Below are 15223 nucleotides of genomic sequence, written 5' to 3'. Positions count from 1 at the left end.
TCAAACCCACCAGCCACTCCTCAGAAGGAAGGTTGGGCAATCTACTTCCGTAGTGATACTGCCTCGGAAACTCAAGGAGGGGTCACTATGAGTCGGGTCCGACTCAACGGTACATAACAACAAGTGGCTCCTTGGGAGAAAGACCAGGGGAGCTGCTTCTGTAGATTACAGCCAAGAGAAGCGTATGGGGCACCTCTGTTTTCACATGGGGTCACTATGGGTTGGAATATACCTGAAGGTGCCCAACAACAGGGTGATGCCCACTGTTCTGATTATTAGCTACTCAGGGTAGACATGGTGGGAACCAGGTGCACACATGGCCTTGCCTAATCTGGGCCCTGCGTTTCTCCAGACACCCTCTCCTAAACCTGCAAATAGGGACTAGGCAGTCTGGGAAGGTGTCCACTGTTACAGATGAGACAAACCATAATAAGACTTCCAAAAATGGTCACTGGTTTTTTTTCTTCTTTTCTTTTTTAAAGACTGCTAATATGTTCTATCCCAGAGTCCTCCTCTGATGAGGTAGTTCAATGTTTGCAGAAAAAGAAGCAAAAGCCCTACAGATCTGCTAGTCCACAGCATCTGCACTGCTCCAGGATGTGCCCCGGCGCTGCACTGCACTGTCTGACCTGAAGATGGCGATCTTTTCCTAAACTTGTTCCAAAAATGCCAAGTATTTGAAGAACGCAGTAAAACTTTGAAAAATGGCTGCTGTCAAATAATACTAAGAGAAAAATTATAATCCACTTAGGAATTTAAAGGAACCAAGATAAATAACTCTTGTCAAAGGATGCTAATGTACAAGTTGAAACAGAACGAGGACAAATCACCAACATTTGCTTCCTGTCAAGTTCCTGCCAGGGTTCCTAATATAGCCACCCCCAGGACAGCCTGGCCGTTTGATAACACCTCAGGGCCATGCAGGGACAGGCAGTAGCTACATTGTCAAAGCAAAAAAGGTGACCTGTATATCCGGCCCCTTGGGGTGGAGGAGCCCAGCCTGGGCTCAATGTTTCTGCCAGTGGAGAAAGTGAATCTAAAGTGAGTGCTTTTCTCTCAGCGGCACTAGCTGCTCACAGGCTCCCTTCTGGCTGCCCACCTCCCAAGCGCTGCTTCCTTTCTCCTGTGCTTGTTGTTGTTGTTATGTGCCGTCGAGTCGGCCCTGACTCACAGCGACCCCTCCTTGGGTTTCCGAGGCAGTATCACTACGGAAGTAGGATTGCCCAACCTTCCTTCTGAGGAGTGGCTGGTGGGTTTGAACCGCCAGCCTTCTGGTTAGCAGTCAAGTGCCTTAGCCACTATGCTACCAGAGCTCCTGTGCTATTTCCCCAAAATAAGCAAATGAGAAATGAGAGAGTAAGCCCTGCTTCCCAGGATCTCACACCAAGATGCAGCTCTGTGGAGGAAATGTGTCTCCCTCTAGATCCTGCAGAGCACAGGGAGCTGGGAGGAAAGGCAGTGGGCGGGGCATTGACCTGCCAAGGAAAGCAGAAGGAGCCTGGCTGGGGCCTCTGTGAAATGTCTATAAAACTCGGATTTCCAGATGCTTTCAATTGCCTCATCCCCAAACAGTAATGAAGAAAGTGAGTTATTGCCCAGAGCAGCTCAGAGACTCCGAGACTGAACCACCCAGCAGACAAGCTGCTGTTCCAAGAGAGGGCACAGGGTGTGGATGAGCAGATGGAAGTGCAGGACAGAGTGGGAGAAACCACAGCATGCCATGGTGGGCTACAACCTCTGAGCCCTCAGCTGGCAATGTTATTGGGAAGACACTATGTATCTCTGATGTCCTACTTGAAGACCATGCCCGGCGAAACATATGAGAAAAACCTGGGAGAGCACAGCAAATGGGGTACAGCCAACCATCTGACCAGCTGCAGCCCTCTACCAAGAACCTGAAGGGTCAAAATGTCCTTTCTGACCATTTATTCTAAGCATGAGAGGCACACATTAACAACACATAGTTTAGCATCCTGGGTCCATTATTTTTTAGCTGTGTGACCTGAGAGAACCTGCTTAACCTTTCTGGGCCTTGGCTTCCTCATCTGGACATGGGGATAACACCTGGCCTGCACATCTCCACGGGTCAATGTGAATATCAAATGAAACCGTAAACAGGAAGTTTTCTGTGAGCCACACAGAGCTGCACCAATGTTGGTGTACAGATGACCTCTTATGACATCCACACGCAAGCGCTGAACTGGGAGAGAGAAAGAGCAGAAACCAGAAGGGCCCAAAGAGCCATTTCCCATGAATACACGTCCCCATGCTGAGAAGCACCAACCCCCTCAGCAGACACGGCAGAGCCTAGAAGCTACTTCCCACGCCCAGGACAGAGGCAACACTCCTGTGGCAATCTAATCCTCACACACAAACAAGCCATCTTCCCTTCTTCCTTCCACAGACCTCATTAATGTGATAATTCCTCAGAGATGCACCAGCCCCATTTCTCAAAGTCAGAATTTGAAGTCTGTCAAAGGAATTTTAGTAGGTCTGAAAGTAGGTTTGAAAGAGGCTATAAAGATATGAAAATCAAATCATATTTCAGCCTACATTTGCCCAACTGCCTTCATCAAAGAGAAAGGAAAAAAAAAAAAAAAAAAGTTTATCTGCAGGATGTATTGCAGACTTTCAAGACAGGTGTGGCCTGAGGCCTGGTGATCTCCCACAGGTGAGAACTTGGGCTCCATTAGACTGAGGAAACTGCTCTCTCACACCTAGGAGACCTACTGCTTCTAAGGGTCTTTATTTTTGCCACTTAGAATAAAGAGACATGTCAGGACCATGAGGCAGCACAACTCCTTGCCTCCTGGCTGGCAGACTGCTACCACCCAAGCCTCCTTTCAGGAATTCTCTCCTGTCTAGGACCAGCCCAAGTCAAGTGTCCTTACTTTTCTCTTGCTCTGACTGTCCCAATTGCCTGGATTCACTGGATACCAGCTGTGAATCAGTAGTAACAGTCCCCGTTCTCCTCTCTCCTCCAGGTTGTGGGGCAAGTGTCATTCTCACACATACTGAGGTACATTTGGGGAAGCCGTTGGTCAATGGTAAAGACCTCCCACAGTGTTGGTGACTGTCATTACCTTCTCCAAATTTCTCAAACCATGGGCTTTGGATTCAGACATACATAGTCCAAACACCCAATCTTGCCAACGATTAGTCCTGGGCTAACTTTATTACACTCTTTGTTAAGCTCTCTGGGCCTCTCTGTTTCCAATACCTTTTTCAACAAGTTTATTTTGAGGACTAAGAGTGATAACATTATCACCAAGGCCTGCCAGCCCTGAGCAATCCTGCTTCCTCCTCTGTTCTTTGACTCTCCAAAATGTCATCACCATCCTTGGTCTCAAAACTCTGTCACTTCCATTTATCCTCTTTCTCTCTAGCTAATTAATCCCCCAAACCTTTTAATTTTATTTCCCTCCTGTGCCACTCACTACTCTCTACTCCCTTGGCCACTGCCCTGGTTCGAGTTCTCCTGACTTATCACCTGGGCAATTGCCATAGTATCATTTCCCACCTCTAGGCCACAGTCAGCTGGACAATGAATAAGGAAGACCGAAGAAGAGTTGATGCTTTTGAGTTGTGGTGCTGGCGAAGAATGCTGAAAGTACTATGGACTGCAAAAAGAACTAACAGATCTGTCCTGGAGGAAGTGCAGCCAGAATGCTCCTTGGAAGCAAGAATGGCCAGACTTCGTCTCACCTATTTTGGTCATGTTGTCAGAAGGGACCATTCCCTGGAGAAGGATGTCATGCTTGGTGGGGTGGAGGGTCGATGAAAGAGAGGGAGGCCTTCAAGGAGATGGATTGACATGGTGGCTGCGATGATGGGCTCAAGTATAGCAGGGATTGTGGGGCTGGCGCGGGATCGGGCAGTGTTTCGTTCTGCTGTGCATGGGGTCCTATGAGTCAGAAACGACTCGACAGCACTTAACAACAACAACAGGCCACAGTCTATCCTATCTCTCTGCAGCCTTCATCTTTCTGAAACACATCTCAGATCACATCCGTTCTTTAAAAAAGTGGTAAACCAGAGGTATATATTTGTGTTAAGCTACATACAATGAAGCCTGTGAGAGCCAGAATTCAATGGGACTGCCTTGTTTTTTCCAGTCTCAAATTTTCTGCCTTTGACAGACTACAGTCTCAACACCTTACTATTGTTATTGGTGGAAAATATTTGCATTTTCCTTCTCTCATAGGTTTCTGCCTTACACAGGTTCTGGCTTTCACAAATTCTACTGTACATTAAAAAATAATCTCACTGAAGATTCACAAGAAACTATTAATATTCATAAGAAACTATTAATAAGTTACCTATTTGGGGATGGGGTAAGAATTACACTTTTAGATTTTTGACCATGTGAATATTTTTAAATGTTTAACCATGTGAATATTTTAAAAAATTTAATTTTGGTCATGTTGTCAGAAGGGACAATTTAATTTTTAAAATTGAAGCCAACAGTGGCTCCCACCTGAATCTCAGTCCCAAGGCCTGGGCCCTGTCCATCACTTTGCCTTGATTTCTTGCTATGTTACCATCACACATTGAGATTAAAAAAAAAAAAAAAACATTTGTACAGCACTCAGTATGTCCCAGGGATGTTACCACATGGAATTATCGCAGTAATACAGTGAGAGGGGTCCTATTATGCCCAATTTATGGACTGGAAATTTTAAGTTCCAGCTGTGAAGACATTTGTTGCCCCAAGTCTCATACAGCTGGTCAGAATTCAAAGGCCAGTCTCCTCTTTAGACCAGAGACTGACGGCACCCGTGGGAAGAGATGTCATGTTCTACATACAGCCAGAGACATCTTTGCCACCTAGGCCCCACATCCTGTGAAGAACCACTGAACCATGGGTTGGGAAAAGCACCGCAGAGAAAACCCAGCCCAAATCTCCACGCAGTAGGAAGAGCCCTGCTGTGTCAGCCTGTACTTGCAGGGCTTGTTCTTTAGAAGGCAGTCGTTTTTACTTTTGAATAATTTATTTCTTCAAAAAGTACAGTGAAGTGGCATGGCCACTTCTTAGTGGTGGATCTTGCTTATGTTCCGTAGCCTTTCTGAGCTTCCATTCCTTGATCCGTAGAGTGGACATGTGTCCGAACGCTTGGCACACAGTGCTTCTAATATAGCTCCATTAAAAAAACAAACTCACTGTTGTCGAGTCGGATGCAACTCATAGCAACTCCTCCTTGGGTTTCTGAGGCAGTATCTCTATGGAAGTAGATTGCCCAACCTTCCTTCTGAAGAGTGGCTGGGGGTTTTGAATCTTCAGCCTTCTGGTTAGCAGTCTAATGCTTAAGGCATTACGCCACAAGAGATCCCTAATGTAGCTCCATAAGTGCTGGCAATACTCCTTACTGGTTTTAACATGTAAAGGTGCTTCCTATGTATGTTCCTGAGCTGAGGTGTGCTTTCCAAGTGGTTGGGCAATCCTACTTCCGTAGTGATACTGCCTCGGAAACCCAAGGAGGGGTCGCTATGAGTCGGGGCCAACTCGACGGCACATAACGACGACGACGACGATCTTCTTCCACAATAGTCCTCCTTCAGTGGGGACCAGGTTTGCTGGTCCAATAGAGCCTGGTGAAACCACTGAGACTATGGCCCCTAGCTGCCCTTCAGGTCTGGAATTGAACACACAACTGTGGTTTCCAGCCAAACAAAGTACAGGCAAGTGAGTTAAACATTTACCTCAAGTAGACACACACCCTGGAGAGAACAATCATGGGAGAAGGAAGGGCTGCTTATGCACAGGGAGACAGCTCAGGGCGCAGAAGAATATGGTGGGATGGACACTGGGAAGAGGTGGCTATGGGGAGGAAGTGGGAGGGGAGCTGTTGTATTGTAAATTTTGGTCAATGACATGAGACAAAGTATATGTGAACTGCTGTATGAAAAGTGAATTTGCTCTGTAAATCTTCACCCAAATCAAAATAAAATTAAAAAAAAAAAAAAAAAAATAGTCCTCCTTCAAAACCTAAAGAGAACAATCTCATCTCCTCTTCTCCATTACCAAGTTCTTCCTTGTCTGGTGATGTAACTCCTATCTAAGTAAACCCTGAATTCACGTGCTTTCTCCCTGCTCAGACTCCTGCTCATTCCAGCAACCAGACCACGACCAACCAGCATTAAACATACAACGCAGTGCCTGGGAAGTCTGAGTCGGCTGAGAACAGTAATGACTGAGCTGTCAGCGGGGAGCTGAAGAGGCCTGCGATGCCCTGGGGCTGGGGGGGGAGTGTGGGGGTGGGAGAGAAGCTTTAGCAGACAGCCACTTCTCAGCACTCACAGGATTCTGCTCACAGCTCATACTGGCGAAGAGCTTTCCTCTAACTCGGCTTGGCCTCCAGGAACTCAGCATCGATTTCAATTCCCTGCCCTGGGTGAAGAATCTTGGACTTACACTTAAAGTTTCTTGATACGCAACATTAAAATCATGTACAGAGTATATTTTCAAGTACTACTAACTACTGCAAAAATAGTCTTTGTTTTTTAGACTCTTCCTTCCTTTCTTTGCCCTCTGCTGTTTTTCTCTCTGCTTCTACTGGAGCCAAAGGTAACAGAGAGACTGACTTGCTGGTTTTTCACCAATAGAAACCACTGACTTGGAGAAACACTGCCATCTGGTTGATGCATAATGCAGGGCCAGCAGGGGGCGCTCATCCCCTTGATTAGTCTTCTTTCATTAGCTCCTTATTGATTAAGGGTGGCATGGGCCAAAAAGCAGGCTACTTGTCAGATAGAAATGGACAGTACAGCCTTTTGGTCACAATCTCAGGAATGTATCAGCAGGTCTGGTTCTAAATTCTATTTCCAATGGCAGTCACCTGTCTAATACTGGACAAGCTACCTTGTAAGAATTAAATAAGGTAATACAAAGCGCTGGCACACAGAAAATGTTTAATAAGCGTTAGCTACCATTAGGAGCTCTGGTGGCGTACTGCCTAACGTATTTGACTGCTAACCAGAAGGCTGGCAGTTCAAACCTACCAGCCGCTCCTCGGAAGGAAGACTGGGCAATCTATTTCCGTAGAGATACCGCCTCAGAAACCCAAGGAGGGGTCGCTATGAGTCGGGTCCAACTTGACGGCAAACAACAACCACCATCACAACTGGTACTATTACTAGTACTGCCATAGTACTGCTAGTAATACCACCATTAGTACCACCACTTCAGCACTGCTGGGGGTGATGGAGCTGTTAAGAAGTCTTGGAGGTGGCGATGGTGACTTGCCAGAGAATTTCCAGAAATGTGAGTGGTAAACTGGAGAATTTCCAGAAAGAAATGCTGGTATAAAGGAGGGAGCCCTGAACTGAGGAGACAAATTAAGCTTTCCTTTAGACTTTGCCACTAAGTGTGCAATTGCAGCTAAGTCTTATCTCCTCCTGGGAGATAGTACAGACATACTGAGGTTCAAAGCCAGCTCCCGTCATTGACTAGCTATAAGACAGCAATATCTCCAAGCTTCTTCTGTAAAAGGTTAGAATTACAACAGAGAGCTCCAGTAAGGATGAAATAAATCACTAATGACAAATAGTACTACATCTGGCTGATCAATTTATTTATTATCAGCACTATCTATAAGTTCCTTTCTATTAAAAATATCTCATGACTCCAAGGTTTTAATTAACCTAAGCTATTACAGGAACCCTGGAGCACAGTGGTTAAGCACTCAGCAGCTAACTGGAAGGCTGGTGATCAAACCCTCCAGCCACTCAATAAAGATGTAGCAGCCTGCTTCCATGGAGAGCTCAGCCTTGGCAACCCTATGGTGCAGTCCTACTCCACCTTACAGGGTCACCAGGAGTGGAAACTGACTCAACAGCAGTGGGTAAAATGGGAGGCCATTGCAAACAAAGAACGGGAAATGTGTGTATATGTATACAGACAAAGATTAGGAGATATTAAATGTAAAGTTTAATTTGTTTACCAAACACAATGCCATCAAGCCAGATGTGACTCATAGCAACTCCTCCTTGGGTTTCTGAGGTAGTATCACTACTCACTATGGAAGTAGACTGCCCAACCTTCCTTCAGAGGAGTGGCTGGTGGGTCTGAACCATGAGCCTCCTGCTTAGTAGTCGCCTTAGGCTTCTTCCTCTTCTTCTTCTTCTTGCTATTTGCCGTAGCAACCCCTCTTTGGGTTTCCGAGGTGGTATCACTACGGAAGTACATTGCCCAACCTTCCTTCCAAGGAGTGGCTGGGGGGTTTGAACTGCCAGCTTTCTGGTGAGTAGTCAAGTGCCTGAGGCACTACGCTACCAGAGGCTTAGCGGCCCTTTAATTATTGGTCATTTTATCGACCTCGTAGCTCTGGCAGTACAATGGCTAAAGCTTTCAGCTGGCTAACCCAAATGTTGGTAATTGGAACTCACCAGCCGCTGCTCCACAAGAGAAAGAGGCAATTTGCTTCTATACCGATTCACAGCCTTGGAAACTCTATGGGGTAGTTCTACTCTGCCCTGTAGGGTCACTATGAGTCAGAATCGACTCGATGGCAGTGGGTTTGCTGGCTTACTTATCAAATTAACACGCCGAATGTTTACTGTTAAATTTTAAGTACAATATATCAAAACTTAATAATATGTATCAGTCTAATTTATTTCATATGGCTTTTAATTTTTATTAGAGCTTTAACAAAGACAGTAAAATTAAAGTATGAGAAGCCACAAAAAATCTGAGAGCCAAAGAATCCACCCAAATGCTACAAGTTCTTCAGTTTAACCTTAGTCCTAAAGTGCTATCATTACACCTTCATTGTAACAGCACATTCTGTTTGCACAATAAAGCACATATTATATCATTTGAGAAGCAGGTGCTTGAGACATAGTCAGAATGTTTTAAATAATTTCATCAAATCTCTCCCATTTCAATTAGTCAATCACCTTCTTGACACAGGTCCCACCCTCCTCTCCAGCACAAGAACTACCCTTCATGACCTCACATTTCCACTAAAATCAAATACATATACTATTCACAATCTGCCTCGTATACAAATGAGTTTAGATGCAAAATAAGCATTCACAGCATGGGAACATCAGCAGCAGTATGAACAACTGAGACTGATTGTTAGATATGATAAAATTCACAATAGTGATACAGTATTAGTTGACATTATCCATATGAAAAGCTGATAAAACTGAGATTAGAATTAAGACATAATTTAATGTCATAATGCAACAAGGCAGAAAGAATTACTATTTGATGAAATAATAGTTTTTTAAACTAAAGAGCAAGTAACTTTCCATTGTGAAGGACTGATTCCCCATAAGCACCGCATCACCTGACACACTGTATAGTTTACTTGTTTGGGCAGTTCTTGCTTGTCTTCTCCATTAAGATGTAAGATCCATGGAAATAACAACTGTTTTCTTCACTGCTGAATCCTCAACAGTGAAATAGTGCCCGATACGTAGTAGGTACTCAAAAAGTATTTGTTGAATGAACTGCAATTTCTCCCAGTTCCCAACTCATATCCCCTAAACCATAATTAAATTCAAGGGGCCTATGGTGGTGATGCATACTAGATCTTCCTTTTATTTCAGGGACTCTGTAATCACTGTTGGGAGTCTATATAAACTATAAAGTAGCTCTGGTGGTATAGTGGTTAAGGCACTTAGATGCTAACCAAAAGATCAGGTTGAACCCACCAGCTGCTCTGTGAAAGAAAGATAGGGTGGTCTGCTTCCATAAAGACTTACATCCTTAGTGTAAGGGGTCACCATGAGTTGGAATCAACTTAAGGGCAGTGAGTTTGGTTTTGAGATATAACTTATAAGGATATTTTGAGATGTAACCTATACCTGGTGGTATAGTAGTTAATTGCTCACCTGATAATCAGATCAGTGGTTTGAATCCACCAGCTGCTCCATGGGAGAAATATGTGGCAGTCTGCTTCCATAAAGATTACACCCTTGGAAACCCTAGAGGCAGTTTTACTCTATAGGGTCCAATTATGAGTTGGAATCAACTTGACAGCATTGGGTTATATAATCTATATCTATCTAATAACTAAGCTTTTTCATTCATTAGTAAAAAGGATTAAAAGCTCTCATCCAGATGAACCATTCAGATCATCGGATGTGATTCTAAATGGGTATGAAACATACATCTCTGGACACTTTTCCTGGGATTGGCAGGCCTAGCCTTTATAAAAATATTCATTAACTTTCATTTACTGCTTTACACATTTCAGGTCCGTCACTTCTGGAATGTTCTCCAGCATCTTCCCCCTTTCCAGCCCTCCAACTCTCAACATAATGGTTCATTCCTTCATGGTCCCTTCACATCACTCATAGCCCTCGGTACTCTTCCTTCCAGGAGGCATCACACTCTGCAATCATCTCTCATGTGATCATGTGTTTCGTGCTGTCTCCCCCACTAGATGACACTCTGTAAGGACAAAGACTGACCATCTATGCAGTGCTATGACCCATCTTCTGTACAATGCCGGCACATGTAGGTGCTCAGCCAATGTTTAAAGAATGGATTGAGTGAACCTAGCATTAAATTTTTTACAGAATGTTAAGCTTAATAAATATTAAGAACATCATGTTAAAAGAGGTGACTGGGCACTCAGAGCCCTAACAGGCCCACGACTAGAGAACATGGTTAACAATGAGGGGCCACCACAGTCTTGCAGCTAGGAAAATGACTATCTTTCCGGGGCTCTTGCTTCCCAGTGCCTTGGAGTTCTGTTCCTAAAAAAAGTGGTCACATGCAAAAATAGAGAGCTTTGCTCACACAGGAGATACTCAGACTGCATGTAAAAGAGATCTTCAGAATTGGGAGTTAGTAGTAAAAAGGGAAGCTCTAGTGGCACAGTGCCTAAGGCACTTGACTGCTAACCAGAAGGCAGGCAGTTCAAACCTACCAGCCACTCCCCTGAAGGAAGGCTGAGCAATCTACTTCTGTAGTAATACCACCTCGGAAACCCAAGGAGGGGTTGCTATGAGTTGGACCCAACTTGACAGCACTGAGTTTGTTTTTTTCATAGTGAAAAGAGTATATGAATATACACAGAAAGCAATGCTCTTTGATGGTTACCAGGGATGGGAGGGAGAGGGCCAGGGAATTACCTCCTAGACAGCAGACACATGTCAATACTGGTGATGGGAAAGGCAATACACAATATGGACTAAGTCAGCACAACCTGATCAAGGTAAAGGAAGATACTGAATAAAGGATAACTACAGCACATGCCATAACATATACAATTTTGAACAACAGTAATAATAAGCAAAAAAATACGTGTGTGGTTACACAGGTAGGTATGTAATGCTACGTGAGTGTGGGAAGGTGCACAGGAGTACATGAGTGAACATATATAGGTATATTCTTGGGCATATATATATACATACATACATACATAGTTTGTGTGTACTGCTCATATATATATATACATACACACACACATACAATGAAACACACAGGGGACACAGTTAAGGATACTTCCTAGACATCCAAATACCTCATGGGATTGACTTACTGCATTTGAAGACTCAGGATCATAGTCCTGTGGGATAACTAGGTCAACTGGCATCAATCAGTTCATAAAGATAATGTTGTACATTCTAGCTCGGTGAGGAGCGTCTAGGTTCTTAGAAGCTTGTGAGAGGCTATCTATCATACAACTATTAGCTTTTTCTTGTCTGGAGCAAAGGAGAGTGAAGGAATCCAAAGACTCAAGGAATAAATAAGTCTACAGGAGCAATGGCCCCAACAAATCACAGCCTCTTCTAGCCTGAGACCAGAGGAACTAGATGGTGCCCAGCAACCACTACTGACTATTCTGACCAGGGACACAACAGAAAGTCCCATTAAGATTGGAGAAAAATGTAAAGCAAAACTCAGATTCCTAAAAAACACCAGACTTACTGGACTAGAGGAACCCTCAACACTAGTGCCCTAAGATACCCTTCTAACCTAGAAATGAAGCCACTCCCGGAGATCACCTTTCAGCCAAATAATAGATTGGCCTATAAAATAAACACCACCACCCATGAGGAATCTGCTTCTTTAAACAATCAATTATCTGAGACCAAATGGCCAACATTTACCTGAAACAAACATGCAAAGGCTAGGAAGCTCAGGGAAGCTACATGGGTGGAAACAAGGCAGGTAAGGTGAAAGTGGTCAGAGTGCTGACACACTGCAGAGCTATAATCAATGTCAAGGAACAACGTGTGTATGAACCATTGAATGAGAATTCAATTTGCTATATAAACTTTCACCTGAAACATAATAAAATATTCAACAACAACAACAAAAAGAGTACATGTGAGCAGAAGATGTGGGCTCCTGGATCTTTTGCTAAACAACCTGAGTAAAGCATTAAATGTGTTTGGGTCTTAGTTTCTTCATCTGTAAAATGGAGAATGCAGAACCTGCCTCATGGGGCACTGTAAGGACAGAATGAAATAATCAGTGATAAAGAACTCTGTGAACAGTGAGGTGTTATCTAAGCTGAGTTACGGAAATCAGAACATCAATTGGGCCAAATCCCAGCTTCAGGCAAAGAACCATCTCAACTTTCCAGGAAAATCTCTCTTAGGGAACAGGAAGCACAGAATCACAAAGATAATCTATTTGTTTGTTTCAATACCCCTCACACACAGAGATTTTAACCCACCACCACCTCCCGTCTTATAAATCTTGAGAAGAGGGGTCTTCTTAAATGGCCATCTCTTTCCTGTTCTTAACATCCTCACTTTCCTTACTGATTGGCCCAATGGCCTCATTTTTAGCTCTAATTCTGGAGCAGGTCCCATTTACTCACCAGTTCCCAGAATTCCCTATTCAAGGACACAGGGACACCAGTGGGCCACACACAGGTTTGTGAAGTCTCCACATTGGTGATGGTCAGTGAAGCTCCTCTGTTAACAGTGCTCTCATGCTGCGATCAGAGGCTTCCCACTGAGCTAAAGCAAAAATACTCCTAGGAGAGGTCACCCCAATTTTCCATTAACTCTGTTATTTGTAACAGATTGTTAGACTCATTCATGGCACTTCCTCCTGGTAACAGAAGGACAGCAAGGCAGACACACAGAGAACACGGGATCTAGGTACTTTTGGTAGTCTTTGAGAACGGTGGGGTAGGGTGAGACAGAGAATGCAGAAAGGAGTTGGTGAGAATCGCAAAGACAAACTCATGATTCCTTCAGTTCTGCCTCAACTTCACCCACACACAGATGCAAGGCTCATACTCACAGCCAAGGAGTGGGTGTGAAGAAAGGGTGTTGGGCTTGTTGGGTGGGAAAGAAGGGAAGATCACATATGTATGGGAAATGAAGGGCCTGGATGGGACACAATGGGAAGATGGGTCCTGGATATGGTGGGGGAGGTGGAAAAGGAGAAAAATGACAGAGTCCAGATGCCAATGTTATTTATGATATTATAATGCATTGTATTCCACATTTAATTGCTAAAGGACCATTTTTTTTTGTTTGTTTTAAATCTCCTTAAGAAGATTAACAATTTTTCTCTCTCGAGAAAATATAGACCTGGAAAGACAGCATAGCATGATATTACTTGGACTTTAGAGTTTTAAAGACCTGAGTTTGAATCTCAAATCTTTGTGTTATTAACTGTGTGACTTTGGGGAAGTTACCGAACCTCTCTGCTTCCTAATCTAGCAGACAGCATCTACCCTCATGGGATTTTTAAGGATAAAATATGACCATGCATTAAATAGCTTTATACAATACCAGCCTCAAGACAAAGCTCACTAAATGTTACCTTCTTTTTAAATTTTATTAAAGGCAAGATTCTTTCCAGGTCTCTCCTCTCAGTTCCAGCATTCCCTGGAGTTTGGGGTCCAAAGCAGCAATAAACATTCAGTTCTAAAACGCTATGGATTTGTCAGTAGGGATGCACTTTTTATTTGGCTGAAAGGCTGCTTGGCTATTCTTTCCCAGGTCTGTTTCACACAAGGTGTTAGGCACGAGAGCAGGTGAAAAGGAGAAGAGAGAAAGCAGCACGAGGAGCAAATTCTGGGTTCAAGATCCACCTCAATGAACGCACTCACCGAGTCTGGGTCTCGCTGCTGTTCAAGAAAAGCTGAGAACTCCACCAGGCGAAGCTTGGTTGTGCCAATGGAGCGGCCCTGCCAGGCAGGGACCAAGGGAGCCGGGGCTGACGCAGGTTCAAACCCTGAAAGACCAATCACCACTTTAATGCTGGCCATTCATCTCACCTCGGAACTCAGGCTAATACTGAGGCAGAGATGACCTAGAAGGAAAGGCCAATAGCAACCCCATTTACCAGCACCTAGGGGTGAAACTCAGAAAGCAGTGGGATTCTGACCAAGGGTCCTCCTATTAAGTAACCAGCCAGAGAAACACAACACAGGTGCTACTCATCAAGCCAAATTCTGCTAAGGCTGAGGGCTGTGGTGTGTCATGAGAGCAAAGGACCCATATTAATTGCCTAGTAGGAGACGAGAGAGATGAAAGGACACCTCATCCTGGACCAAGCCAACAGTGACCAGTCAGAAGTGGACACTTCCAAAGACTTCTTCTGAGACCCTGACACGCTGAGTGTTCCTTTTGTCTATCCATCTCCTTTCTTATGACTGGCTACCAGCCCTATAGCATTCTCTCCAAATACACGAAAAGCAGAGGGTAATACATGAACGCATTTTGAGCTTGGGAACTCTATAACGGAGAGCAGCGGTGTTTATACTGCACCTCCGGCAGTTTGACTTAGCAACTCTACGTGCAAGGGTGTCTGCATGTGAAGGGGGTGCATGTGGAAGGGAGGGAGGCTGCTGGGCTGACCAGAGCCAGACTTTCCGGGCCAAGCTTCCACGTAAGCTTTCCCTTAAGAAAAGAGGGTTAGATGTTGAGGTCTATTTGTTGTAGAAAGGGTGAATAAACACACATCTGCCCTCAAGACTTGGGGTCAGACTTGGGGCCAAGATTTGCTGAATTCTGCCTTTATTTATGATGAAGCAGCAGCCACAGCAACTTCTCTTTCTAGGATTATCACATGTCCTAAGTGAAAATGATCAGCCTTTCTGTTTCTTTAAAAGCCCATATGAAGAGCTCAGGAGATGACTACAGTGAAACCAGGATGTGGTAAGGGACACCCCTGTAACCTTCTTGAACTCCATGCTAAGCTTTGCCTTACCAAGGGGAGGGCAAAAAGGGGGTGTCCATGAATCTGCAAGTAAGGAGAGGTGCACCTGTGGCCAAGAGGCACATCTCTCTACTC

General features: G+C 44.3%; 1 protein-coding gene across 1 annotated transcript in view; it reads right to left on the bottom strand.

The window, feature by feature from the left end:
• The window catches only part of TEAD1 (TEA domain transcription factor 1), a 234889-nt gene that overhangs the window by 51690 nt on the left and 167976 nt on the right, over window positions 1–15223 (bottom strand). Inside the window, 1 exon segment of the mRNA XM_007955263.1 lies at window positions 14037–14217. Coding sequence (XP_007953454.1) covers window positions 14037–14217 — 181 coding nt within the window.

Source organism: Orycteropus afer, unplaced genomic scaffold, assembly GCF_000298275.1.
Source record: "Orycteropus afer afer isolate SDZICR_OR568_19922 unplaced genomic scaffold, OryAfe1.0 scaffold00014, whole genome shotgun sequence".
NCBI classification, from domain to species: Eukaryota; Metazoa; Chordata; class Mammalia; order Tubulidentata; family Orycteropodidae; genus Orycteropus; species Orycteropus afer.
Note: the sequence above shows the minus strand (reverse complement) of the source record. Positions and strands in the feature narration are given on the sequence as shown.